Source organism: Alligator mississippiensis, chromosome 11, assembly GCF_030867095.1.
Source record: "Alligator mississippiensis isolate rAllMis1 chromosome 11, rAllMis1, whole genome shotgun sequence".
Taxonomy (NCBI): domain Eukaryota; kingdom Metazoa; phylum Chordata; order Crocodylia; family Alligatoridae; genus Alligator; species Alligator mississippiensis.
Window position 1 is genome coordinate 39,857,558 of NC_081834.1, and position 27,052 is coordinate 39,884,609.

General features: G+C 47.0%; 1 protein-coding gene across 1 annotated transcript in view; it reads right to left on the minus strand.

The window, feature by feature from the left end:
* Positions 1–3,525: 3,525 nt before the first annotated feature.
* LOC102558668 (mucosa-associated lymphoid tissue lymphoma translocation protein 1) overlaps positions 3,526–27,052 on the minus strand; it is a 54,284-nt gene continuing 30,757 nt past the window's right edge. Inside the window, exons 9-15 of the mRNA XM_019477871.2 lie at positions 24,052–24,229; positions 17,721–17,795; positions 15,913–16,040; positions 14,123–14,254; positions 12,634–12,785; positions 5,827–5,952; positions 3,526–4,494 (exon numbers count right to left, since the gene is read on the minus strand). Coding sequence (XP_019333416.1) covers positions 4,135–4,494; positions 5,827–5,952; positions 12,634–12,785; positions 14,123–14,254; positions 15,913–16,040; positions 17,721–17,795; positions 24,052–24,229 — 1,151 coding nt within the window. The 3' untranslated portion in view covers positions 3,526–4,134. The remainder of the gene's footprint in view (positions 4,495–5,826; positions 5,953–12,633; positions 12,786–14,122; positions 14,255–15,912; positions 16,041–17,720; positions 17,796–24,051; positions 24,230–27,052) is intronic.

Genomic DNA, 27,052 nt, shown 5'->3' on the forward strand with positions numbered 1-27,052 from the left:
ACACCAAAATACAAGTTCGCCCAAGACACCGTTTTCCCTAAGGCCAGCTCTGTACAAAAGATAAAGAAGTGGGGACGAAAAAAGGAAGGGGCAGTGCTGGGAGAGGCAAGGTGGGCAGAAGAGAAAAAAGCAAAGCAATTAATCCACTGAGGGACATAGGGGTTATAAAAGCTAATCCAGGTAATAGAATAAAAATCTGAAGTCTTAGTTAGACCACACTTAACACAATCCAGGCACAGAGTCACTGGCAGATGTTTGGGATGTGCCTACTGGGCTCCCTCCTAGCACTGTGTCTACTGCCAACAAAATAAGTCCCATCTACTTGTGCACTCTCCAGCAACTGATCAATGAAGATGACCCAGTATCTGAAACTGGCCCTGAGGAAGGCATTGTAGTCTACCCCAAGCCAGCTATTCTGCCTAACTCTTGGTCTTCACTGTACCTCATAGAAGCAAAGGGGCTGGTACCATCAAGGTTTAGGTTACTCCCAGGGCTGCATGATATTTGTTGCGCTGCACACAGGGTTGAAGCCTTATATTGTCCAAGGTGTGTGACAGGTAACAGGAAAGCCATGTGAATTGTGTTGTGCAGAAAGCAGAGAAAACGCTGATATGAGCTAAATTCATTGCTGTTCGATTCAACGTTTTCCTAGCTCCTGGTGTGGCTCCAGTCCTCCAGAACTGGACAGCAACAGACCAAAACAGCCTCACCATAAGGAAAAAGGCCCAGAGGGACCAGGTGAGAAGACTATATCAACCTTTCCACCAGATGACATCAGTGTCTCCACAGCTGTATCCCAAGCTCCTGTAATGGAAACCTAGATCTCCAGCTGTTCCTCCCTCCCTTGTGTCGCTGCTTCCTTTCTTCCTACTGTACCAGGATTCTCTTTTTCTTTTTATGCCTCTATCTAACGATGCTTCTGGTCAGCTGCATTGAGACATCAACCCTGGCAATACTACTGTCTCCCAACAGGCAAGCTAAAAACAATGCCCAGGGAACTCAGTGCCAGTAAATCCACCAGGGCCAGAAGTGGCTAACCAGATCCTGGACTGAGCGCTTACATTCTCAACTTGTCTCTCACTTTACTCCAGAAAGACCAGGAGGGCATTCTGTTGACTGAGGCTCTACCTTCGAGCAGTTTGGTGCTAGCAGACAGGGCAGCAGGGGTAGGGGTCAAGTGAAATATCCAAGCAGATGATTCACAGAATCATAAAAAATGAGGGTTGAAGGGACTTCAGAAGGTCAGCTAGTCCAACCCCCTGCTCAAAGCAAGACCATCCCCAACTACATCATCCCAGCCAAGGCTTTATCTACCTGGGTCTTAAAAACATCTAAGGATGGAGATTCTACAACATTTCTGGGTAACCTGTTCCAGTGCTTTACCACCCTCCTGGCAAGATTTTTTTTCCTAATATCTAAACTAAACTTCCCTTGCTGCAACTTGAGACCATTGCTCCTTGTTCTGTCATCTGCCACCACTGGGAACAGTCCAGCTCCAAATTCTAGCTCTAGATTCCTGGAGCTGTTAAGTGTTCACATTTGTGACAAGGGCTTAATGAGTGTATTAAAATTTTGGTTAGTTTGATGTTTGACTAGCAAAACCAAGTGGCTAGCAATGCAATCTTGAGCCCCAATTACCGTGTCTATCATATAGCTTACAATAATTTGTAACCTCCCTGGGATCCTCCTGAGAAGACCTCGTGCATACAGCAGAAGAGGTTCACATGTCTGCACTGACATGCCATATTTTCTCTCATATTTCATGCAATCCCCCCCAGGTGCTGGAAACTGCAGTGTTCATTATGTGATGGTCATGTAAGTGATGTTGCAGCCATGATGGTCCAGAAATTACACAAGAGGCAAGGATTTCTTAGGGTGCCATCTTTTATTGGACCAACTGTATAGTTGGGATGGAGTTAGACAAGGTTTGAATGCAAGACATTCTTCATTAGACTTGTGTGTTTCATTTGAAAGCTCATCTAACTCTATCCCAACCATACTGTTGGTCCAATAAAAGATGGCACCCTAAGAAATCCTTGCCTTACATTGTTAAAACCAGTTTCTGCCCTTATGGGGAAAAGGGAAAGGAAAATTGGCAGTGACTCATAGGGAGCAGAACAAGAAGGAGACTCTGTTCCCTAGCTGTTGCTACTCAGTGGGCACTTCTACATGTGAGCATTTACTGTGCAGTAACCAAATTACTGTACATTATGGGCATGCGTCTACACATGCATGCTCATACTGCACAGTAAATACGGTGACTTATGCCACCTTTGCATAAATTTGATACCTGCATCATGTAGGTATCAAATATGTGCAGTAACACATATGCAGATACCTTATTGCGCAGTAACATTGTGTGTTTGGACCAACTTGGGACTAAAGCTAGGAGCACTAAAGTTAGTCCCATGTCCCAAGTCAGTCCACACGCAGTCTTAATGTGCTTTACTGCTTGCAGGTGTAGACACGCCCAGTTACTTACAAGAAAGAAAGATCTTTTTTAAATCCTTCAGCCTATTAAAAACAAGTTGTGTATTATATTTCAGGACTTGCTGTAAGTGAGAACATGTGGTACTTGCTATGGCCAGACACATCTCATCAGCCTTCAGAACCAAGATGGATGTAGGTAGAATCATGTACCCAACAGTAGTAGGCTCTTTCCCAAAAGTCACCAATCCTGTGCAATGTTACTGTCACCTGCTGTTGGAGGCTGCTGTTTCCTTTGGGAAGTCCTCACATTTGGTGGTGTCTGCAGCTTGGTGACTGCTACCACCGTGGTCACCAGCTATCAGGCACCTATGCTGCAAAAGGTACACTGTGCTCTACTTCAAATGCTCTAGCAGAAAAGCAGTCTTGAGGTGATATCTCAGCACATGGACTTCAATGAATCCACAACAGTCCACACCTGTGGAGGGTACATGTCTCATCCTTTTGCAAAGAGGTAGCACAGGACCCACAGATCACTTCAACCCTGGCCACAGGACTTGAGTGAAACTTCACAGGGCTTAGGGCTGAACTGGCAACAGCCCGACAACTTATAGTCCTGGGACTCCATTTGAAAAAAAAAAGAAGGATAGAAGGAATTCTCATACTAGGAAAATAGACTCTTTACGTTTAAGGCTGCAGCCACCTCACCTAGGTTCTAGAGAGGCAATTCAGACCTTTATATACTTTTTCCTGAAAAACACGATGTATTGCTAAGAAGCAATACATCAAGCCATACAAGAACAGCAAATGCATTTCATACCTCAAGTACTGTGACTTTAAATATAATAAAACCCTTAACTCTGATCTGCATTAATAAACATGTTAGAATACGCTCTAACTATATGCCTCCTCTGAATAACATAGCAATGTATTTTCAAGAAAAATCCCAATCCCAAATACAGAGGTAAAATATACCCTCTAGAAACACAATCGCACATCACTGTACATTTTTTTTTTTTTTTTTACACATGCTCTACCTGTGAGATAGAAAAGCATAGCAGCAGCTCAACACCAGGTACAAGAAGAATCACACTCCAATGCCATTTTAAAACTGTTATTTCTTAATTTGTTACAATATTTACACAATGCTGTGGTCAGCATTAAAGGTTTTATTTTATTGCATTAAAATTGCACCCCCTGCCTGCAACGTTCCTTTAGCTCGTACCTTTCCATGGCTTCAGTTTTAGTGCTTGTTCCCAGGCCTTTGCTTATTGCAGTCTGTCTTTCAGAGCGCCCAGGTGGCAACTTTGTCTGTAAATGGATGACTTTTTGGAGGGGGCGGAAATCCTATGATTGTCACATTATTTACTCAGCATGATGGTCACTCCTTTGCCAAGGATCCTTGCATAGAGCTTTGCGTGTGGCAGAGGTTGCTCACTAGGACTCTGACCCTCCATGCTTAGTGGGACAGATACTGGAATCCAGCTATTCTGGGGAGAGAGGGGAGGAGATGCAGCAGTGAGATGGCCACAGGGGGCAACTCTTTTTACCTCTCCAATAGCTGTCTTGACTGTCTGGACATAGTGCATGTTAGACTCTGGAGTATGGCTTAGGCTATGGCAGCAGTATTGCTTGTAACCCGAAAAGCAGTCCTCCTGTAGTGAGAGAATCCCCACCTCTCTCTAGGGACAGCAATTCACATCCCATTCAGGAGCAATTCTGTCCTGGGGTGGCCCTGAGCAGTGCTGAGCAGAGACTGCTCAGGTCACTCTCATCATTTTCCTCGGGTTCACTGCACGTGTTCGACTTGCTGCTGCACTGCGAGCTGCTCCCGGACTCCACTTCCAGCGATGCTAGCCCCTTCTGCGCTGCAGGTACCATTGATCCATCCTTGGGATATGAGCTGGAAGGTTTTGATGCCTCCTGGCGGGGTGGAATAACACACTTTTTCTGGCTGAACAGTTGTGCTACCAGTGACTTCCTGAGGATTTTCTGCAGACTCTCACGAGCCCTCTGCTTGGTGCCCAGCTGAGTATAGTGCAAATCCAGCTGCAGTAACACATCAGTCTGGGGCAGGGAAGGTGGGGGAAGGGGGAGAGGGGGTGGTGAACAAAGGATACAATGTGAAACAGAGACAGAAAAACTAAAGCAGACTACTACAACCACTGCCTGACTTCAGAATCAACCAGTCCACCTCACTGGATAAGCAGGTTTGTCTGTGTTCTAGTTAGGCATCCCTTTATGCTTTGAAACATCCTGGTAAGACATTGGGAGGAAAGGGTTTGATCTGAGCTATAGCACAGACACTTGCTTGAAGCAGAAAGGCCTGGGAGATAATGTCATGGAGTTATAGACTCATAGAGAAGTTGGGCTGAAAGGGCCCTCCAGAAGTCATCTAGTCCAGCCCCCTGCCTGAGGCAGGATCATCCCTATCCAAACCATCCCATACAAACCATAATCTCAACTCCCATAGGACTGCTGAGAACTCTAACCCAACACAGACCTAACACCCTAACCTACCACAGGTAAATCAGAGAAACCACGGCAACCAATGCTTTGCTTCTGTAAGTCCCAGGTAGAGGGCCATGCCCTCACTACAGAAGAAGGAAAAAATCCCCACAGTCCATATCAGTTTGACCATTGGGTAAAATTTCTTCCTACCCCAGATATGGCAATCAGTCTGACTTTGAGTGGAGAAGCAAGACCCTCTAACCAGGAACCTTTGGCTTTGGTCCCAGCAGGAGCACTGGCACACCCCAGTTAAAGTCCCCAGCCTTGGCTGTAGCCAGCACCCAATGCCTCTAGGAAAGCTTAAAAACACCCTGACATAGCAGAAAAGGGCAGCAGGGGGAAACCAGCAAAGCCAAGAAGAATGAAAAATACCCATGGTAGAACACATGCCTAGCTATGCCCAAATCATTCATGACCAGTGGCTGTCCAACCTCTACTTGAACACATCCAGTGATGGAGAGTCCACAGCTTCCCTAGGCAGTCTGTTCCACTGCCTCACTATTCTAACAGTGAAGAAGTTTTTCCAGATATCCAATCTAAACTTACTTTGCTGCAACTTCCAGCCATTCGCCCGATGCTCTCTGGCCTCAGGGCATGAAAGGAAGGTGTCACCAGGGAGAGGAGGAACCAGGCTTGGCTTGGTCACTAAACTGCATTCAAACTTCAGACACCCCCTAGAAGTGTCCCTAGCCCAGAGAGAGGCTCCCCGCTTTGTGACCTCCTCTGAATGCTTTTTTTTGGTCAGTCCCAGGACATGCAAACTCAGGAATGTGTAAGATCTCCAAAGGCATTTTGGAGGGAAGGTAGGATGGCTTGGGAGACACCAGCTATTCCAGGAGGAAGGTGAAGCACATAGCGAGATCGCCACACAAGGCAATTCTTTTTTACCTGAACTTTCTGTAGACCACAGAGCCGGAGCACACAGTCCAGTTCCTCATGCTCTGATAGAGAGGTGAGCAGTGACTCTACTTGGTCAGACTGGCTGCCCCGCAGCACTGCCAGATCTTGCATCTCCTAGAGCAGGAAGGAAAGAAGAAACAAAGCCATCCTCAGCACAAGCCAAGCTAGCCCATGAATTCAGAAGTGTCCTCTCCTCCCATCCAGTTGAAGCCAGCCTGGTCTGGGCTTCAGAGTTTGGGCTGCAGTATATGCTGCCCCTATTCACACCATGGAATGAGAACACGGCCTCTTGTGCCATTGAGGTGGATCAAGGTAGTTAGAGTCCCAGGGAACCAGCCATCAGGGCACCTTGAGTGCACCTCAGGTCTGTCAGGGAGTTGGCCAGGCAGGGAGTGCGTGGGTCTGGGGGGGGACCATTTGCCACTTCAGGATCGAGGAAGCATCAAGGTGGGTCACACCTCCACATGCAGCCGAGTCTCTGGGCCACCCTCTCATTTGCTTGGGTCTCAGGTTTCTGGAAAAGGAATGGAGCCAAGGAGGGTTTGCCCAGAAAATATGGGGTGGTGTTGACTGCTTCTGTCAGGGCTCTGAGTCTGGTGCCCAGCACACCAACAGGAGGCACTCAAGCCAGGGGCTCAGCAGGACCATGCTGGCTATGGGGTGTTCGTGTCCTCTTGGCCTGGGACGATTAAAGGCCCCTGCAGCACCCTTACTCTGCCCCCTTACTCTGCTTGAGCACAAGCAGCAGAAAACTGCATGTCTGTGCTCATGGGCCAGGTTCAGTTGCTGCTCGTGAGTGTGGTGGTTTGCAGGAACGCAGCTGCTGCTCAATGCAAAGTGGTATACCACAGGGGGGCTGCACGCTTGGGTTTCAGCCTGGGGCAAGCCTGCAATACACTGACCTACTCTATGTGATTATGGTGCCCTCTGGTGGCTAGTTCCAGCAACTACAAACAGCCTATTTCCTCTAAACTGGAAAGATTAGGCCGACTCTTTAGGCATATTGGCTCCTGTCCCTCAGCACTGTGAATGGACTGGCACTTGGGAGAAGGATAACCTACAGCAGCCCTCAGCCCTGTGGAGGATGCACAGACAGTGATGCTAAAGACAAAGACAGGCCCTGGAGAAGTTTCATGCCACTTTTCACACCCTCATCCTCCCTGGACAAAATCACCACTTTATGCTCCGGAGGAGTGCTGGCTTCCTGGGATGGTGTTTTGATGCTAAAGTCCCTAAATTCACTGTCAGCTTCTGACTGTGGTGTATGTACATATGGGGGGTTGCACTGCTGGGAGGTTTGCTGCATAAATGGTGACAAATCCTGTTCTTCCTCCCGTGATCATTTTTCCTTACCCATGCCCTTTTACTTGAGAACTAGAGGAATACAAGTGCTTTGTATGTAGCTCTCTCCTTGGACAAAGCAAATGCAATGTGAAGATAAGTCAGTTTCCCAGTCCTTGGCTCTTTCTGACTAGAGACATGCAGTCAGATTGGAGGAAGTTCAGAGTAAAGCAGAAGAACTTCAGAGGGCTGAGGCTATGAGTTATCAAGAAAGAGTCAAGGGCAGTGGATGTCAACCCCCACCCCAAGCCCACTATTTAGTTTCTTAGAACAAGGTCAGCAACTGCAGCCTACAGCCCATGGGCCAGATCTGACCTGCAGAGAGGTCTGATGCAGCTCTTGAAGGTCCAATCCAGTATGGGGGGAAAGGTGGGATGGAATTGTACTGTGCCAACCTTCCCCTCTTCTCCCTCTCCTCACTTTACCTCTATAGCCTGCTCTCTGCACTTGCCTTTGCTGCAAAGAGGATGAGGATCAGCAGCAAGGGTAAATGTAGGCACCTGGCTACTGTAGGGGACACAAATTTGTGGCCCACAGCAGGGACCGGGTAACAAAGGGCAGGCTGCACTGGCAAGATGTTTATGACCCCTGATTTACAACAAGCTCAGATCTACTCCCTTGGGTTGCATTTGGCTTCAGACAGAAGATCTCTCAGTTTGGACTGGGAGAGAGCAGCTGGCCAAGCCTTTTCCAAAGAAAGCAGAACTTCACCCCATATGTACTCTTCTTCTAGGCCCCCAGCCTGCCTTTAGCACCATTTCTGGTCCCTCCTCTCCTGCTGCATCCTCTGTAAAGTCACAGTGTATATGACCATTGCACCATCTACTCTAGTCTCCTTTGTTGCACAGATCATTAATTTAATCTGGATACTCCTACAATGAGTTCAGGAGCTTGAACTGGGTCAAACTATGTCAGCTTGCAGGAGATTAAAGTGCTGTGTGCCCCAGGCAGAGAACAGAAGAGATCAATGCCCAGGGAAAGGTAATGTGAAGGGAGTGATTTAGGTAAGATGTCTCCATGTTCCTGGTGAAGAAAATATACCCTGCTCTGCAGAGAAAAGCAGTCCCCCTATCAGCATCCAATCTGACCTGGAAGAATCTTCTTTCCCAGTTCTACAACTGGTATTCAATTCCATACTGAGCACAGGAGCGAAGAACACCAGGCAGGCAACTAACAAAGTACCACCTAAGAACACTTGTCATCGGCCCTTCCTGTACAATGTCTGGTCATCGCTTTAAAAGAAAGCAAAGACTAGGAATAATGAATCTGATTCACTGGAGAGATTTGATTATATTTGTTGCTTTCACACAAAGCTGCAAGTGTTCTGAATGCAAAACAGAACTTCTTGTTCTGTTTATGTCCCATGAAGGAAGGAGATGAACAGAGACCAACAGATTCACAGAATCTAATGCCAGATGAGACCACCATAGCCATCCAGCCCACTCCATCCTCCTTCCCCAAACGCACATAGCTCCTCTTATATAGGTTTCTAAATCTGTATGCTGGCTAGGCCTCCACTTCATCCTCCTCAACTTCTTCAGTATGCTTGACACTAGCTAACCTCTGAGTCTATGGCTTTGCAATCTGAATAACAGCCTCTACAAACAGTCTTTTTCTCTGTACACAATACATCCTCCACCTGTTTCAGAGTGCACTCACCTTATGCAATCAGGATATGAACAATCATAATTTCAGTCACTCTGCTAATATGGTCTACCTCTTCCCCCTTGTGCTGCCTATCTGTCTGTTCACCCACGAATGGGAGCCCTATAGGAGAAAACTGTTCATTTTTGTCTGGAAAGTACCCAGCCTTACTACAGGCACAATTAGCAGTAATAACCATGCTCCATTTCCTTTTGAGAGGTGACTACTGAAAAACCAAACAATGCTAGAAAGTTTGGACAATGTTTATTTTGCAGTATCCCTGAGCTCTTGGAATTAAGATACGTCTAAAGAAAACCAGTTAAAGCTGGAGCATTTAAAAGTCTGAGGCACCTAGGGACAGGCACCTGAATCCAGCCTGATATCTAGTCAACTCAGAGCCTTGTCTTTGGCAGCAGCTGCTGCAGAAGGAAGTGCAAAAACCCCACAGTAGCAAACATGCTCCACATTAGATTTCCTCCTGATTAGGGTTGTGCAAATAATTGATTTCCTGATTCAGCAGCCAAATTAAAAATAAATCCACCTGCTACATGAGCTGTGATTTGACCCATTGTCTGATCTTCCTCAGGACTGTGTCCAAAGCCTGGGAACGCCAGTATTTAGAGAGACAGTTTCCTCAATCTCTCTTGGTTGGCAGAGTTGTGATGGCAACCAGACACGAGAAGGAAGGTAAAACTCATCTATCTTCTATCCCTTCTACTGGATAAGTAGACTGAGCCCTGCTGTGAAGCAGGTTTTCCATCCCTCGGATCAAAATGTAGCTCTTTTCTGACCCTGTTCCAATTTCTTTTTAAGGAATACAAGTCAAGAAGTGCCAAATCTAGCACTTTCCAAGCAATTTGGGACTGTGAGGGTCAGCTTGCCAAGGACTAGCAAGTTCTTGACAAGCTGACCCAAGAGCCAGACTGTGAGCAGCCTTTACTGAGTGGGTGAGAGGTCAGGCAGTTGGGAATGGGGCTCAGGAGTCAAACCCCAAAACAGGAAAAAAAAATTTTGGCTTGACAAAAAAGATTTTTCTTTGGGGAATGGAAGAGGGGGCGGGGGGGGAGGGGGGTTGGTTTCCTTGTTGAAAAAGACAACTTGAAAAAAAATACAACATCTACCTGGGAAACAAAACATGTTGTGGTTTGCTTTTAACTCTAAAGAAAATCAACTTTAAATAGAGTAACTTTGGTCTCAAACTTTGCTTTGAAATGAAGAATTGAGGGGTTTCTTTTATAAAATATCAAAATAAACTGCTTGAACTGCTCTGTTTCCAGCTGAAACTGTTTGCTAAATTTATGAATCTTTTCAGGCAACCCCAAATTGCATCGTTCTGCAAAGGTCCCTTTTTATCTGAAAAGTGTGGAAATGTTACCACAACCCATCTACCTCCCTCCCTCCCATGTTACTGCAGCCCCTTGAATAGAAGAACTCATTGACATAAAAAGCAGCTACAAAAAAAAAATTGGAGTCATATCTTTCTTTTCTCCTGGTGCCTGGGGCTGGGCAAGCAAATAAACTGCAGGCTGCTTCCTCAGCTTTAAAGGAATGCACCACACACTTCCCAAGCATTAGCCCTCCCCGAGGAGGTTGCTGAAGGAGCCAAGCCAGGGCTAGATCCTTGCTCTACTCAGTTGTGATCTTGCTAAGCAGAGTCACAGGTCTGGACATCCTACAGCCTTCCTCTGAGGCCAGGGTCTTTACCACAAAGAAAGGTACATGCTTAACATGAGTTAAGCAACTCAAGGTAAAATCCTACTGAATGTAAGGTAGTAGGGTGTTAACTCCTTCTAGTTAGCAAGTCAAGCTGAAGCCTGTGGGGAAGCAGCTGTTGTAGCTGAATAAGCTGTTGGATTGCCAGTAAAAGGGGCAGAGACAGGACCCCAAAAGGCCTGGTACTAAGAGTTTGGGTTAGGAAAGCAAGTGAAAGTGCAGCATGCAGACATCTGGCAGTGCACAAAGCCATATGCAACACAGGATGGAAGAGGCCTGGGAGCAACTTCCCTTAGAGACAGGCTGCACTGGTCCAAAGTCTGGCTACTCACACAGCTGCCACTTGCTGGCTCATTGCTTGGGCACCATAGTTTAGGGGACAGCACTCAGGCTGGAGAGGGATGGACTTCAATTTCTCATGACACTTCTCTCCCTCAGCTGGGGTCTTTGTGAAATGGGAACTCTTAACCTGATCCTGGCATACAGGGCACTGAGGAGGCACTTGTTCCTCTTGTCAAGAGTGGAGCATAATTTCATGCCTTTCTCCCTCTGTTTTGCACTCTGGGTTTGTCCCAGCTCCTCTCCCGTCCCTTTTTTCTTCCCTTCCAAGGGGAGGTCCAAATGCACTGACAGCTGTGAAGAGGACACAGGTCTCTTACCTGCTGCCTCTCCAAACCAAAAGCCTTTAACAGTCTGGCCTTTCATTTTTAGCGCTAGCAGCCCCTTTATTCCTGCCTCAACTTTTTGGGACAGGACAGACTCAGCTGACTCAAACCTACTGCCAACTCAATGATCACCACCAGAGGGCAGTGTGTACCTGCTCTCCAATGAGGAGCTACCCCATGGAGGTCCCAGGACCCCACTCCCAGCAGAGGCCGCACTCACCTCTGGTCTCTGCAGTCACACACCATGAAAGCAACAGCTAGTAACATGCCTCTCTGCTCCAGCAAGCACAGCTACACACTCCCAGGCTAGTGCATGCGCTCTCCCCCTGTACAGCAATGGTGTTTATTCAGAGGCATACTACATGTCCTGCCAGGGTTCTGGGTGTGTGAAGAGCTGACACAAACATTGTTATTCCTACCCCCTGCCGTGTCTGTTTGCTTCTTTTGGACAGATCCTAAGCCAGCAAATGGGGCCAGGAGACTCATGCTCTCTCCCATGGAGAGTCAGGGCACTCTGCCAGGACAGCGAGGGAGCTGAAGAGGCCTGTTGCTGTCACAGCCACTGAGAGACGCTGGGTCATGGTGATGTGGATGCTACCCTGGCATGTGCTCCATCTGGATGCTCCTGTTCTTTTGCCCAGGAGGAATTCAAGTCACACTCGAGGAGATGCCCACCCAGTGCCTGGTCACTGTCCTGCTCAGCACTGGCAGAGGGGGGAGCTCCCTCCCTCCCAGCAAGTGTGAAAATGCCCCATGCCTTGTTCCCCAACCACTGGGCCTGCTGCTTATGCAGACAGTCAGTGGCTCCCACACTCCAAGCAAGCTCTCCACTGCAAACTGACAGCTGTGAGACTGTAGCTGGGCTCCATCCATGGCCCTTTTCTAGCATCAAGTTTCCTTGCCTCTGGGCAGGTGTAGTACAGAGCCAGCTCGGAGAATGTCTGGCATTCCCCAGCAACACTGTCACAGGGTTGGTGCTCCATCCCCACACTTCAGCTTTACTGTCCAGGCAGGGGCATCTTCGGTCCAAAGCCTGCAGGCCCACATGAACTCTGCCTGAGCAGGATTCCTGTGGCAGGACCCACCTCTTCACTTGGCTCCCCACATCGGGCAATGAACAGTGCTTCTGGTAGTGCTCCCCTTTCTGAATAAACAGCCCTGGGCACAGAGGGGGAAGCTGGGTCTCCTACTCTGGGGAGATAACATATCTCCCATGGGCCCGATGCACAATGCCCCTCAGCCTCTTCCTTATGTCCCCTGGATATACACCTCTACCTCAGTTTTGCCCCCATACTTCTCCACTGCTCCTCTTTCTTATATAGCGAGTGCCCTTTCCAACCTGCCACTCCCAAGCCTGCCTTGAAAGAAGAGGCAAAGGGGAGTTCAGAGAACTGGCCCCACATCCTCCCTGAGGGTGGGTAGAGGAGCTCACCGCAGGCCTGCATAGCAGAAGCCGGACGTCAGCAATGTGCGGCGGGGGTGCCTGCAGCTTAGCAGACACGTGCATGACATTGGAGAAAACCTCCCGGAAGCGGAGCTCCACCTGGATGCCACATGGGAAGGTCACCGTCTCCCGCAGCAGCTCTGGAAGCAAAAGGAAAGCATGAGTTACTGAAGAGGGTAGAAAGACCTGCCCAGCCACCCTGTAAAGTCCTATAGCTAAGCACCTGCCAGCAGCAGAGGATGCACAATAGGAGCTCCAGGGAGCACCCAGGTGGGAACATCAGCATGACTGAACCAGACCCAGAGGTTCTGCATACAGTCTCTTTCTAGCACTGACTGCCCAATGTCCAAAGGAAAGTCCCTGAGCTCTTCAACCTGCCTGCTCAGGGAGTCCTACCCCCCAGTCCTGACCTTCTATGCATCACCCTTGCTTCTCTGATGCTGTTCATCAGAGGAGCTGTATGGCCTGAGGTCTATTAGAGCTCCAGAAGCCAATTATTTTCTATCAGCCTTCAACTCCTACTGCATTGCTGCCCATTTCCGAACTGTGCCCTGGGAACCCACAGCTCTCCTCTTGTGTGCTGCTGCCTGTATTGGGGTCATATCTCTGCTACCCAGCTATTCTCAATACTGATGGCCTCTGTACTGAACAGGGAGACTTGAGCCCAGCTGCCCATGCCAAATTGCATCCTTCCCTACCACTAGTTTGGTACCTCTTCTATGCCAGCTGCTTGTTCCCTCTGCCTGCTCTGTGTGCTATGTCCTTTCAGCACAGAAGGAAGTGTGCAGTTATTTTAAATGGCCTCCCTCTCACCATAGCTGGATAGTGGCTCCTAGGATACTCTAGGTCTACTGCCCTGGGCTGACCCAGCCTGCTGTGGTGAATGTCAACCTGTGCCTGATGCTGTGACTATGAAAAGACCATGCTGCTGCTGCCCTCCTTGCTGCTCCATGCAGATCACAGCCCCCTATCATTTCCTCTGTAATTTGCTGGCTATCCTCAGTATTTACCTAGCAGCACAGTCAACCTTGGCCAGCTCCCTGCTCCTCTATTTGGCCTGGGTGTCTCCTGGCTGATAGAAGAAGTAGAGGTACCACTCCAACTCAGCACCCTTAGGCCCTATTAGGCCCTAGACTCATCAACAACCTCTGGATTCATCCACCAAGCCCTCCTAACCTCTACTTCTTCTCCAAATGGCTCAAACTCAGTTCACCCCTCCACAGTTGGTACCCTTCCCCAAAGGAGGTAACAGAGAAGCAAACCCCTGATATACCCTTGTGTGTTTGGACAGCAGGACTGAGGGAGCCACTCTGTAGAAGCAAAGGCCCTGGTGGAAACCCTGTCAGTGAAATGTAAACACGGCATCCCGTGCTATTGGTGCCTGTAGCTCAAAAATCAAGTGCAACTCATCTTCATCCCTCAGGGGAGGGACGGGCTCCATAAGGTTAAGGGACACACTGATCTCTTAATCTCTTACCACAGCTGTGTCCCCAAAGCTCCGCAGTCAGTCCAGTGAGGTAGATGGGGTCTGTCAAGGCCCGAGCTTCCTTCAGAGTATGCTTGATCTCCATCACCTGCTTCCCTGTAACCAAGGGGTCTCGGCCGATGTCTGGAGGGAAACAACTGCTTGAGTCACAGTTAAAGGGGAAACTGCCAAAAGTGTGAAGGCAGTAAAACATCCAAGGGCCTGTGTGTGCCTTCTCCTTCCATGTGCTTTCGAATTCTCCCCCCTCACATCAGTGATCTTGTAACACCCCTACTAACCCATTAGCCCCTCCACATCCACAGTCCCCAGACCACAATCTTTCCCATGACCCAGCCCAGGTTCTGCAGTATCACTGGTGGGTCCAAGCAAACACTGCACACAGAATCCAAGCAAAGGCCAATGCCTGACATGCCTGGTGGCACCAGAATGTTCTCCATGCCAGTCACCTTCCCATTCCTTCCTGCCCTAACCTGTAGTTTGCATTTTTGACCACAGTGGCATGCTGAGTAAAGGTCTTCCCAGTGACAGCAAAGTTCCTTTCCGAGGTAGCCATGGTTCATTTAGAGCCCAGAGGTGCATAGGAACAGCTCAGGTCACTCCTACCCATGCATGTGTCAACACTGGACTCCAGCTACCATGGTAACATTTGTCTGTGCTGCCTCCTTACTTTTCAGATCATCAACAAGCATATTAAACAACACCTGCCCTAGCACTGAAACCCAGTGTTAATTGTTTCTCTTGGTAAAATTTGACCATGCATTCATTAGCTTATTTCTGTCTCCACCAGTTTCTGAGCCACCACATCGACACATGACTGACTAGTTTCCTGAATAGCTTTTCAGGAAGGGCTTTTGCCAAAGGGTTTCTGAAAGTGTAAATAAGCACTGTCAGCTGGTTCTCCTTTTGCCCCTGCTTTTCTGTTGACGGGATTAGAGAATTCTAGTACAGTGGTTTTCAACCTGTGATCTGTAGACCCCTGGTGGTCCAGAAACTCTGTCTAAGGGGTCCACAAAAGATTATTATGATTACTCAAAAGCATGTGAATACCCTCACTTACAATTCAAAGAGGTCCACACCTCCACTCAAAATTCCCAAAGGGGTCTGCACCTTCATTCAACATTTTTTAGGGGTCTGAAAATGAAAAAAGGTTGAAAACCACTGTTCTAGTAGATTGTAGAGATATGATTTTTCCTTTTGCATCAGCTACCCTTGGCTTTGTCTCCATCGTGTCATGATCATGGAGGTGTCTGGTCATGTTAGTGTAGTCAGTGCATCTGGTGTAGAAATGGAAATGTTGAGCCAGCTTCTCTCTGGCCCTCTTTGAAATCTGAGCATTTTCTACCCCCCAATATATTTTCAAATTATAATAAAGGATATGTATTTTCAGGAGCTGAGCCTTCTCTTACACTCCTCTTAACTCTCCCATGTACAGTCTGGGCTTGGGCATTCCCTAATCTTTACTTTATCTGCTTGTTCCAGTTCTTCCTCTTTTGAGTCCTCGATCAGTGACCATGCGTTATCCTACTATCTGATATAAGTGCCTTCCAGCTTTACCTAATGCTGTCCTATATGATAACACTGCCCCCCTATTTCAGGTTAGGGTGTTATGGCTTATGGATGTTTCAGGGTCAACTGTGTAGTTTTGCTAATAGGTTAGACAATGGATTTGTATAGGATGGTCTGGTAGGGATGATCCTGTCTCATGCAGGGGGTTGGACCAGATGATCTCCAGAGGTCTCTTCCAGCCCTATTTTTATATGATTTTATGATTCTATATTTACCTTCCAACACATCCTCCAGCATATGTGTAACTTTCTTCTCCTGAAGAATATGCTTCTTCAGGTACTTCATGAAGATGCCTGAGCTGAACTCTCCATCTTGCACTTCATATGCTTCTGCATCTTCACTCCTACAAAGGCAATGAGAGATCCCTCACCTTTCTGCTGCCACTTGAGCAGGAACACTCAGGAGCCCCCGGACATACAGGGTAAAACCAGGGCTTGCTGTCACCATTCTGAGTTCATTGGCCAAGATACTGCCTTCACTAGGATAGGAAGGACCCTGGAAAGTCAGTTTCTGTTCTAGAAGAACACAACAAAAACACTGCAAACTCCAGTGACTGAAAAACCAGGGTAAAATAGGCTGATCCTGCGGACAAAGAAAAGTAGACATCCACACTGGCTGAGAACTACTGGCCTTGTAACTGCAGCTGCATCCATCTGGTACACTCTTTCTACAGTTCCTATTGCTGACTGCCATGTAAGCCATAGGAGTGACTGCAATGAACAGTGGGAGCAAGTAAACAGGGGAGAGTAAACAGGGCAAATCTGCAAGGGAACTTGTGAGGGGCAAAAGGAAAAGGAGCAGGTTCTGGTTCTTGCTTCCTGGAACATGAGCGAATGAGTTTGATGGTATTGACCCTGCACTCTGAGTGAGCACTTGTCTGAATTTGTGTGCTCCGATGTATGCACTGGGTCTTTGCTGATTATTTTCTGGTGGAAGAGCTGCTATTTGTACCAAGCCTGTGTCCTAACAAAGGGACAGAGCTTGCCCAGGCCAAGAAGAGCATAAATGGCTGCTCCTTCATGAATAGGAGGAAACAAACAGAAGAGTTTGCACAGGATCTTGCCAAGCAGATGCCTGACAAATACAGGAGGGATCCCAGTGCACCAGGGATCTTGCCAGGATCTTGCCTCCACAGTTTTCATTGCTGATTGCAGTGTACACCAATCGAGTGACAGTACCAGTCACTGTAAAGCAGGCACTTGCTTGAATGAAAAATGACACTGCACTGATTTCACTGGTCAAACAGCAATCTCCTAGACTTGGGAAGACAAATACACTATGAGGTACTGACTCATGGGATGTCATAATGCATTGCTTGGGAAATTATCACACTGTGGCCCTGAAGCAACAGTAGAAAGTGCTGCCAGCTGTCATCTAACTTGTGGACCCTGTGAGAATGCTGGGTGTTTTCCAGCTGTTAAGGAAAGACTCTTGCATGAACACCCATTAGGTCAAGAAAGGGTGTTAATAACCTGTGGATCAGCCACAGCTGTTACCCATTCAGGGCTGTAGAGGGAGAGGAAGCATCAGGTAAACAAACCCAGAGGGAAAAGCTGAAAACCAGAAGAAAATGGAGTAAGCCCTAGTGATCTCCAGCTCTCCAGTGGACACAGCTACACGTGCTTGAATGTGCTTTTCCCAATATGCATTAAATATAGTATCTCCAATATGAGGTACTAAATTAATGTGCATTAGGCTGCCCTAATGCACAGTAGTTCAAGCACATGCTTTTTAGGTGACACTTAATGTACAGTAGCCCATTCTACTGCGCATTAGTGTATTAGTACTTTTTTTTTTACACGCTACTTTAAGGTGCAGTAGAATAGGCTACTGTGCATTAAAGTGCACATACAGATGTGCCCAGTATCTGCTAGGATGTGGAGACAGGCATCCAGGTTCTCCCCACCTTGTTGATGGACTGTTCTCTGCTGCCCCATGTACCAAGCCTGCAGTCAGAGGCCCAGTTGCTGCACCATGAAGTGCCCAAGGTCCCCATTCCTGACCAGGTTGCACAAATACTCACGTGGCATAGCCATAAACCGTGTTCCCCCAGGGCTCCAGTGGCTGCACCTGCGACAGTGCACACTGTGGGTTATACCTGGGGATGAAAGGAGGCGATGGTGAGAACTATGAGCAGGAGTCCAGCCTCCAGCCTCTGGACCCGGAGGCTCTGGCAGTGGGGAAGGCAACAGCAGATAGAGCTGAGGTTTGCTGCTACTAAGGGAAGATATCACCTCATTTTTTTTGCCACAGATACATTGCCAGCAACCAAAAACAACGTTTTTTTGGCAGTACAAAGATGAGGTGACAGCGCCTCCCTATGGCAGAAACTGCACTTCCCAGAATGCCCTTCACTGACATGCACCAGCACCCCTGCCACTGCTGTCCCTCCCTTCTCCCAGAGCTGGAACTGAGGGGAATGGGAAGGGGAGGTGCCTTCCCCCTTACACAGTGCCTGGGGCTTGTACTCCATCATCACCCATCCTTATGCCATTGCTCATCGCAGCTCATGGATAAGTTCACTGTGGCCACCATAGAGTGATTATGTAGCGGGGGGTCACTGGAGCATGGGTTCCTTCCCTTCCCCAGTTCAGAGACCTGATTGAGTTGCTTTCACAAGCAAGGATTTTCCTTAAGTCAGAAGAATCCTGCTGCTCCAGAAAAACAGCTCTGGGCTGTGGTCTTGCTGCAGCCAAGGATCTGGCCTGGCTTCCACTGAAGAGCATCAGAGAGAGCACACAGGCCTGGATGTAGCAGCCAGGGCTGCCCAAGAGATTCATTGAGAGGAGAACCAACACCTCTGCACTGGCAGGATAAGGAGAAGGCACAAGTTTCTTGTTTCACACAAAGCCAAGAGCTGACAGGCTGCTTACTGTTGGTGACCAGGGGCTGGTGGTGCAGGCTGAATGGGGGAAAAGGGAGTGAGGCATATGACAGCAAAGTTTGTCTGGCTTCTTTATACCCTAAACAGGCTCAGAAGTGCCCATACTGTCTACTTCTAATTAAAATCAATGAATGGAGTAATTTATCTGCCCTCAGCTGCTCCAAAGTAAACACACAGGCAGCTGAAGGATTCCAGACACCAGGGAAAACAAGACGTCATGTCCCAGAATAGGATGAAGTCCTCACTGCCCCCACACATGGTGCACTGCACAGCACACTTCTAATCCAAGGCTGCCCTTAGATGCTTGGGTACAAAGCTCCTTCCAGGTGGTGACAGACAGGTATGCACAGCTATGAAAAGCCAGTTAGCAAAGTGAGGGGGTCAGGGAGAGGGGGAGCTTGAGGGAATTAGGTTTGGTTTGTTTGCACAGACTGAGGACAAGGTTCAGCTGGAACATGTTTCCTCAGAGGGACAGAACACAGGGAGATCCTTGACAACAGAAAACAGAGGCAGCGCTAGCACCCAGACACTAGCACATCACCAGTTTCTCTTACTTTGAGGGACAGGTCTGCAAGGTGCTGGATTTCTGCTAATACTTGGCAGGAGCTTGTATCCCTTTGATAGATCCTTTCAGAGCCATAACCCAGATGTAGGGAGGAGAAGATGGATAAGCAGACTCTAGGCCCAATTCCCCTCTCATCTGCACTTGTACAGACAGAATTCATGACCCCAAGAAAAGGAAGGCACAAAAATAGCTGCACCAGGACACCAGATTTCAGAAGGGCAGAGTTCAACCACCTTAGAGAAAAAATAGATTAGGCCCCATACATAGATGAATAACAAAGGGGAAAGGAGTTCAGAAGAGCTGTCAGTTCCTAAAGGACACAGTATTAGAGGCTCAACATCAAGCTATTCCAACAGTGACAGCTATAAAGGCACCTCTAGAATGGTGCAGGAACAACGCACCCGTGCAGGGGGTTGGTTTAGATAACTGATTCTCAACCAGGGTGCTGTGGCACCCTGGGCTGCCAGAGGGTGTGAGTAGGTAAATAGGGTATGAAGAAATAAGCAGAAAAAAAGGCTCAGGCTTGTCCCTCCCTGCTGGATCTCCTGCCCCCACTGCCCAGCACCTCTGTACTATGTAAATGAGTTTGAGAGTTGGAGCCACTCAATTCACACAAGTTATGGAGGGGTGCCTTGAGTCCAGTGAGGGGTGCCTCAAGCCAAAAAAGGTTGAGAACCATTGGTCTAGATGACCTAGCGGTCCCTTTCAACCCTATGATTCTGTGCACCGTGAATCTATGTTCTATCCTTGCCAGTTTTCTCACACCATGTGCCGAGCACATCTGTTGCTCTGTGTCTGTATTCTTCTGGGGCCCTCCTGACAGCTAATGTCTTAAGAGCAAAGGTTCTATTTTAAGCAATGATTTTCAAAGAGCTCCTAAATCTACACATTTACTAAAATGTTACTTTAGAAACACTTTCAAGAAAAACCAGCATTAAATAAAAAGAGGCAAAAGAAAAGACTCCATTCAGCAGCAGCATAAAGGTAATACAATCATGTCTAAGCTTCCTGGCCCCTTCCTGGAACAATGTGACCAAAGAGAAGCAGTTAGCTGCAGCTCACATCTCTATCAGCATGATCAAAGGGAAAGGCACCTGTAACAGACCTCTATACTATCAGCTGGTACAAACTGACAATAATTTATGCAACACCAGGACACTGTCAATCAAAATAGTAACTTAAGATGACCCATCAAAATATTGCTGTGCAATATTAGGGCAATGTATTTGCCACCTGTGGTGAATTCCTGGCCCTGGCCTAAGCTCTGCCCTCTGCATCTGGTGGGAATTACTGGTGCTAAACTGAAAGTCTAAGTGGGGGGTTGTCTTATAAAAAAAACTGAGGTGACTGCAAGCCAGTGTTATCCAGTTAGTAAGTTTACCTTATACTCTACCTTGAACACAGCTTCACGTCAGGGCTTGGGCAGATTAACATTATATTGCTTTGTAGAAGAAAGGAGATTTACCACTTTCGAACATGTCAGGTGTAACCATTTTGTGTCTACTCCTATCTCACAGTCCCTGAAGCTAAACTATTGTAACTCATCTGGTGAAGTGAACTTGGGTTTACGAAAGCTTGTGCTCTCCCTTTGTATATCTTATTTAATTTATCCTGTCTAACTCAGGGTCTTGTCACACACACAGTTGCAACAGTAACACATCATTGGAATGCTGTGTGATGTATTAGAGTTAGTATGAGTTAGGACAGGGGTTCCCAAACTGTGATACACGTACCTCTCGGGGTACACAAGACCTCTCTGGGAGGTACACAGGAAAAATTGTGCAATGATGGATTTAATTTTCATTATTATGATACTTGGCATTTAAGGGGTTAAAATATAAAACTTATGCTGGTAGGGGTAGACGGGCAGCTGGTAGATCTGGAAGAGGGTACACAATAAGAAAAAATGTGGGAACCTCTGGGTTAGGAGACAACCCTTGCCTAAAAGGAAACAACTTTTCAAGGCCAGGACAGCACCCAACACATGCTAAACTGCTTGAACAGGCATCTCCTTGCATTTTAACTGCACTTAGGAAACATTAAGTTAAACATGTGAAACCACCCTCAAACCTGCTTCATTCAGGAGTTAGCTGTCTTGGTTCAACTTTCACTTACTGCAAAATGGTGGAGACAGATGAAACATTACACTGGATTCTGCTGACCTGCAGTTAGCCCTTCCTCTTTGAAAGTAGTACAATTGTTTCATTAGAGTGCTGTGCTAGCTGTTGGGGTTGGGTCGGGGTGTCACTTAAAGAAAGCAGGTATTGGGGGAAGCCCCACTGAAACCAGTGGAAGTTATGCCACCTGATTTCATCCCCAAATTCTTTTCCCAGTTCTTCCAGAAGAGACCTTGTACAACCACTGTTTCTCCTTCTGTGAAATGAATTGAAGAGCTGATATTTGCCTCCTTTCTAGGGACCAGAGGAAGGAATACAAGGCTTTCCTAAGTAATAAATGGCTTACAATATGCAGAAGTAGTAACACTGTCAGTCAAAGATGGGAGAGTCAAAGTCCCCCAGCTCCCACTCCAATGCACTTTTCCCTGGGCTCCATGGTTTTTTATGGGCATGAAGCATTTTGCCATCTGGGTCAATTCTGGCCTCAGTCTGCTTCAGGAAGCCCACTGCAGATGCAACGATTGAAACATTTTAGCAACAAGCTTCAGGGAAGCTCAGTTGTAGGGGTGTCAAACATTCAGCATACAGGGCTTGTTGCCACAGCTGCTGGAGTCATGGTGTTGGCATGGGCCAGCACCCAGGAGGTTAACACTGCCACAACCACCCATCTTGCCTGTTGCAAAATTTCTGGTTTTCAGTTGCTGTGAGTGACTAAAATTGACAGCAGCTGGCAATGGGATAAGGAGGGCAAACAGTGGTGGCATTGACCTCCTAGGGGCTGACCACACACCACAGGTCCAAGAGAAGCTTTGTAGGCTGAATGACTCACCCCCTGGCTATGCCCCGCTCCCTGGCTACTGACAAGAGATATGGCTTGCTAGCTCATTTGAGATTGACACCCCTGCTCTATTTGGAGTTGTAGAAGTGGTAATATTTTGGAGCTTACAACCTGGTCAGATCTAGACAGATTCACATGGAGAGCGCAAAACACCACTCCCTGCCCCAGTTCCCCACCCTCAACCCTTGACAACCATCCTGTCCCTGCTCCAAAGCATGACGTGCAGAACTCTTCAAAGAAATGGCCGTAAAAATGTGTTGATGTGGTTTCAAACCGCCTATTTTCTCCTGCCTCATTCTCAGAAATAGCTGACCTGTTTTCACTGAAACGTAAAATAAAAATATCAGTTTGAGACAGAAGCTAGCACAGAAAAAAAAAACAACCAGCCAAAGAGACCAAGTATGATAGGCAACTAAAATCAGGGGTCTATACAAAGTAAATGATAAGCAGCCTCAGTAAAACAGCAAGGTCTTCCCAGGAACCCCAGTCTCAGCCACAGAATCCAAGCAATGCTGCCTGAAACCAGTGAAACAGAAAGGCACGAAATGCTGCATCATATTCAATGTACAAGTCTAATTTCTCCACAAAGTGCTTAGATAGCATGGTGAGGTGACAGCCACTACAGAAAATCCAATGCTAGAATGCCATGGAGTACCTGCCTTATACCCAAGCCAAGGCAGAACTGGGAAATGACCAGAGGATGAATGGGTGGAACCCAGTGCCAGTAAGATGATGACACATCCAACAGGTTACACAGGCACAATTATCCATCCATGGAAAAATAACCCCCACACCCAGCAGGCTTTGCCTTTTTGCTGGAAGCTGTAATGTGTGCTGTGGAATTTATTTTTGCAACACCGCAGGAATCTAAGTGTCAGGAGAGCACACAATGGCACAGGAATCTAAGTGTACACAATAGGTATCTAAGTGCTCAGAGCAGCATACACACTACCACAGTAATCGAAGTGTGTGAATAACACAGGAATCTGAGTGAGCAGTACAGTGTGCATAGCACCACAGGGATCAAAATGTAGAGTAGCACACATCTCCACAGGAACGTTGTGTGTTTGGAGCAGCACACACAATGCCATGGGAATCTGAATGTGCAGAGTAAGCCAAACATCATCATAGGAATGTGTATATACCAATATGCACAACAGCACAGGAATGTGACTAATCTGTGTACCAGGTCGTGACTGCTTCCAGGTTGAGAGCTAGCTTAAAATGGATGGAAGGCTATTCATTTCACCAGCCAGCATATTCTGGCTGCTGTGTGCTGGCCTGCACAGGGCTGCTGGAAAGCAGTGAAGGAATCAGTCAACTAGGCCTTGTTATGTCATGCCTGGAAAAATATGAAAAAGAAATCTAGTACATCTTGAAAGCTGGATTTCACTTAACCCAGGGTATAAATCCTGAAATGCACCAATCCAAACAGCAGAGTTAATACTGTCAGGAAAGATGGGGGCTTAGCAATGCAACCAGATTCTAGCGTTCGTAAGGAAATCAGTACTTGCCTGCATGGTCTCTATTTCTTTGGGGTCTCAGCCCTGGGAACTGGTATCAACCAGAACAGCTCTAGCCCCCCAAAGCAGCTTCCCCCACTCCAACTAGGTGCTTGATGTAGTGTCTGCAACTTGCTCTCCTGCTTGGAGTTTTCAGAACAGGGGAGTTGGACCCAAAAGACCTGATTTGGGCCATGGCTCAGTAAGGTACTTAAGCACGCAGCAGCAGGCTCCATAGAGTCAGCTGGAGCACAGTCTGGTCAGGATATCATTAATCACACAACTAGACTTGAATGCCTACTGTTCAGCACGTCCCTAAGAACCTTGCTGAACTGCAGCCAGAGACAGAGGTTCTTCCCCTGATTCCCTCTGGATTTTGACTACTACAATTCCAACCCTCCTGACCCTGGGGAATGGTGCAAGTGGAAGTGAAGAGAGGTGTTCCTACCATTTCCGACAGGTGTCCAGCAAGATGAGATTGAGAGCTGTCTGTCTCTGCTGCATCTTATGTAGTATCCTCTGCACGCTTATGCAGTTCTCAGGGGCATAGGGCTGTGGAGCATCAATAGGAACCATGTAGTTTCTCCCCGAATGTTCATATCCATGCCCGGCATAGTAGAATATGGCTGTAAACCACAAACCGGGGAGAGTTACTGGAAAGAGGGTCACCACTTGGCCAGAACACTCTGATGGCAAGCCTACCTTCCCCCAGTCATGCAGGTGAGAAGCACCATTACATATCTCCCTCTTCACAGAGGAAGGGCTCTGTTCCTCCTGTAGGCAGAGGGACCTTACCCTACAGATCACAACCTGAGACAAGCCTGTCATAACAGTAAGCTGTATCTGTCCTTTTTGCCGCCTCTCATCATTGCCGCTTACACCTGGAAGCAGTCGCACCCAAACATTTTATTCCTCGGTTTAGCAGAACTTCTGGAGTGTTAGGCTGGGGCTTGAATAGCTGCTCCTGAACACAAGGGAGCTGTTTCCTGGTATGTCCCTATCCTGCCTTTCAGCACTGCATGGATAATAATTGCTTTAAACTCCATGTTCACCTAGGTGGCTACCCTCAGAAGAGGATTTGGGCTCTGGATCCCAAGTGAGTGGAGGTACCTCAGCTCCACAGAGGAAGAGTGGGAGTTCAGACACGCTTCGGCCCTCAGCCAGTCCTTCTGGTCAGCTCTAGATGGTCCTTCACTCAATGTTTGGATTATGGTATACTGCTTTTCCTAAATACCAAGTTCTTCCCATTGACTGCACAGGGAGCTGAGATGTCCAAACTTGTGTCTTTGCAGATGGCAGATGCCCAGTTCTTAGGCATTCTAACACCTAAAGTTGGATCCACCTCAGAAGTCCATCTGGATCTCATCCAAACTCCACAACTTGATGTTTGTGTACTATGGTTCTCTTTAGGCAATCATAGCCAGGGCTAGCAGGACTGCCTATGATCAAGGTTATCCAACTCTTCAAATTCTAGGGCCCTTTATAATTAGCTAGCTTTTACTTGTGTGGACTGAAACTTGTCAGGCTGAACCTTTTAAAAAACATTCAGATAAAATGATTCAGCCACTTGTGAGAATGAACCCAAGGAAAAATATGTTTGCCCACATTAAAAACACTCTTATAACCATGTTGCAGAGAAGCCCAGTTGCTCCCATGTTCTGGAGGAAAAACTTGAAATCTGACAGGAAGTAGCTTTTGAACAGAAGTGTCTTTTGTTTGTCTCGTAAAAAATTATTCAAATGTGTATGGTTATAAGCATTTGAGAAAACTCAACTCTCATCAGCTCAGAAGAGGCACATTGCAAGTTTAGAAACTAAACTCTAAGATTCTGCTTATAATCAGGCATAGTCCATCACTCTCAGCTCCTACATGCCAACCAGATTGCAGATCCCAAGCCTACTGACAACCCACAAAGGAGATCAGGATGGTTCCATGGATGAAAATCTTGTTTTCAGTTTTTTAGGTTTTAAAAAACACTGTAAATTATATTTTTAAAACCCTATATTTTAAGAAGATTAAGACTGCAAAGCCAAACACCCAGAATGTTTTCAGCTTTTCAGTTTGCATTACATTATTAGACTCATATTAAATAATACAAACAATAATGGATGCAAGAACTATAATTAAAACTATGCTAAAATGTTAAGTTTGCAAAGCCAAGCACTTGAAGTTAGGAAATGCCAGAATTATAACAGCCTGTACAACTGTAATTTGGCTCCCTTGTGCATTATGATACCATCTGCAAACATACAAGGATATCTATTTTTTCCACAGGCTTTCTGCCTCATTTTGTCCTCATTTGCCACTGGTGCCTCTTGGACTCCCACCTCATTTGTTGCTGATGTTGAAAGGTGCGGAGTGAGAGACAGGGTACTGCCAAGAAAGAGAGGTGGCTTTGCAGTAAACAGAGCTGAATGCCACCTCAGGGAATTGGATTCTTTTCCTGTGTGATACCAGCAAATCTCGTAAAACACCGTTTTCACAGGTGCCCATTAACTTTGCTTTCCTCATTTTCTGGGGTCTGCTTTGAAACACCTGGGGTCCGATTTGCAATAGTGCTGAGTATTCACACGTTGCAGATGAACTCAGTGGGAGCTATGCTTTGAGCAGATGAAGAGCTATAAAAATGCTAAGTACTCTGAAGAATCAGGCCCTAGGCATCTCAGATTAAGGCAGCCAAGTTCAGTCAGCACTTTTGGCCTTAATTTGTGTGACTTAGTTCTCTGTGTATAAAACGTAGATCATCATAACCCCTCACATCACAGGAATGTTATGACGATGAGCATACCACAAAGTAGGCTTCAGGGAAACTAATCATTCTGGACCCAGTGCAAGGCTTGGAAGGGGGAGTAAATATCACATGGGGCCATACCCTGGATGAGACGGGTAAAATTAATTTCTGCAAAACTACTCATTCAGTGGCCACTGCTCATCTCATGCACTGAATGAAGCACAAGTCTTCTATCTAAAATAGCATACGATCGGGTTGACTACATCACAGTGCGTGCACCAGAGGACTAAATGAAAGGGGCACAGGCCATTTCAGTTCTGGCACTGCTTTACTTCTGAGTGGTTGGCTTTGCAAACTTACTATGCTTTTAACATGTTTTATTTTTCCCCTTGCTGTGCAAGAGATAAATATCAATTACATTAAACAAAAGCCACTGAAATTGCCAAGTGGAGCACTCGAAGGACACACATTTACGGAGCCTGAACAACTTCAGTTCAGCCCCTTTGTGTAGATAGGGCCGCATCTAAAAAAAATGAGTCTCAAAGCTGCGATTTTAGGAACAAAAAGATATTTTTACTCTGTCTGAGTTGAAAGTCTAGCTATCCTCCAACATTATGTTTCTCAAAAAACGCTGAACTTGAGTACCAAAATATAAAAGGGAAGTGACAAGCATCTGCCAGTAAGACAGGAAATGTCCGTCTCTGGGCATGGCTGAGGG